The sequence below is a fragment of the Corvus brachyrhynchos genome, unplaced genomic scaffold, assembly GCF_000691975.1.
Source record: "Corvus brachyrhynchos isolate BGI_N302 unplaced genomic scaffold, ASM69197v1 scaffold69, whole genome shotgun sequence".
NCBI lineage: Eukaryota > Metazoa > Chordata > Aves > Passeriformes > Corvidae > Corvus > Corvus brachyrhynchos.
The window spans coordinates 3,115,547-3,116,952 of NW_008240228.1; the positions used below are offsets into that span (position 1 = coordinate 3,115,547).

Below are 1,406 nucleotides of genomic sequence, written 5' to 3' on the forward strand. Positions count from 1 at the left end.
AGGAAAGTCTCTATGTAAGGGGTGTCTGAGGTTTGGCTGGTGAAGATTTTGCTCCGTTGTTCTTCTGGAGCTGCAGGAATGGGCTCTATTAAACCACTGGGGGAGCAAATGTTGAGGAAACCTCACAGCACAGAGTTTTGTATAAGTCGAGGGAGGGATCAGGAGATGCAGGCTCTCCTCTGCTACGGAACAGTTTTGCCCCACCTCCTGGACCCCTGAACATAGGAATTATCCTGCAAGAAGCTTTCCTGGGATTAAAACCCAGCTTGAGCAGGGAAGTGGGACAGTCCCACTGTGGTCTCTCCCAGCCTTACCTATTCTGTGATTCTGTGACTCCGGCGTTAACTGGAATCATATGCTTGAGCTCATTTCTTCTGAAAAAAAGCCTTCTTGAGGGTGAGGTACCATCCTGGAAATGCTCTGGGGGCTGAGGAGAGCTCCTGGATTAGCAGGATGCAATGGCTGCATCCCTGCAGTGCTAACAGCTTCACACCACAGCATTTCAACATTGACTTCATGCACCTTTCACATAAGCCATGGTGGGTTTAGCCTGTCACTTATCTCCAGCTGTAGATCATTAGCTACACCTCGGGCTAACACTGCTCTGAAATCATGCCTTGGAAATTGTGCAACAGTCACCTATTCTTAAAAAGCCTCACAGGATTCCTCCAGGACAGGTCACACAAACTCTGCGCCCTTTCTTTGAATCCTTTCAGGCTTCTTCCAGGTGCTCCTGGTCCCTGAACAACTTCAAATCAAAGGTACTCAGATGGGTATCAGGAACCTCTGTGTGGGAAAGCCAGAGCTGCTGCTGAGGACCCATCCAGCAGCAAAGCCAGCACAGCAGGATCAGCCTTGAACAAACTCAGTAGAGAGGAAACAGCACAAAATCCAAGCAGTGCTGATCTGCACATGCTTACCCTGGAAGAAGGAAGGTTACAGGCTTCTAACGCAGTCTCTACCCGTTTTCTGTCGGAGGAGAACAAGCGGTATATGCTGCAAAACGAGGACAAAACAGAGGGATTTGGCTTAAAGACATGCCTTGATGGCCCATGTGGCTCAAAGAGTGAGTATCTCTTAGCAGCCTATTATATCTTTAGCTATGTATTTCCATTTGCTGGCTGCTCAGTAACAGAGGGGAGTTAAAAAGTGCTCACAGTTTTAACTCGACCCCACACCAGCCCCTATCTCAGCAGGTATTTATTTCAGCTATCACTGGTCTCTTCATTCCACCAGTGACATGCAATTTCAATCTGTTTATCCTCCCAACAACACGTCCCTGAGATAAAGAAATTATGGTGGTTTTTTTTATTTTCACAAGTGGAAGGAACCAGGGCAGAGAGGCAGAATGTCTGTGCCCAAAGGGCATTTGAACAGAGACATCCTCAGTATCACTGGCCACTCTT

General features: G+C 47.7%; 1 protein-coding gene across 2 annotated transcripts in view; it reads right to left on the reverse strand.

The window, feature by feature from the left end:
* The window catches only part of PLCB1 (phospholipase C beta 1), a 243,390-nt gene that overhangs the window by 126,363 nt on the left and 115,621 nt on the right, over positions 1 to 1,406 (reverse strand). For both annotated transcript variants that reach the window (XM_017745250.1, XM_017745251.1), the window contains exon 5: positions 921 to 996. In XM_017745250.1, the coding sequence (XP_017600739.1) occupies positions 921 to 996 (76 nt within the window). The remainder of the gene's footprint in view (positions 1 to 920; positions 997 to 1,406) is intronic.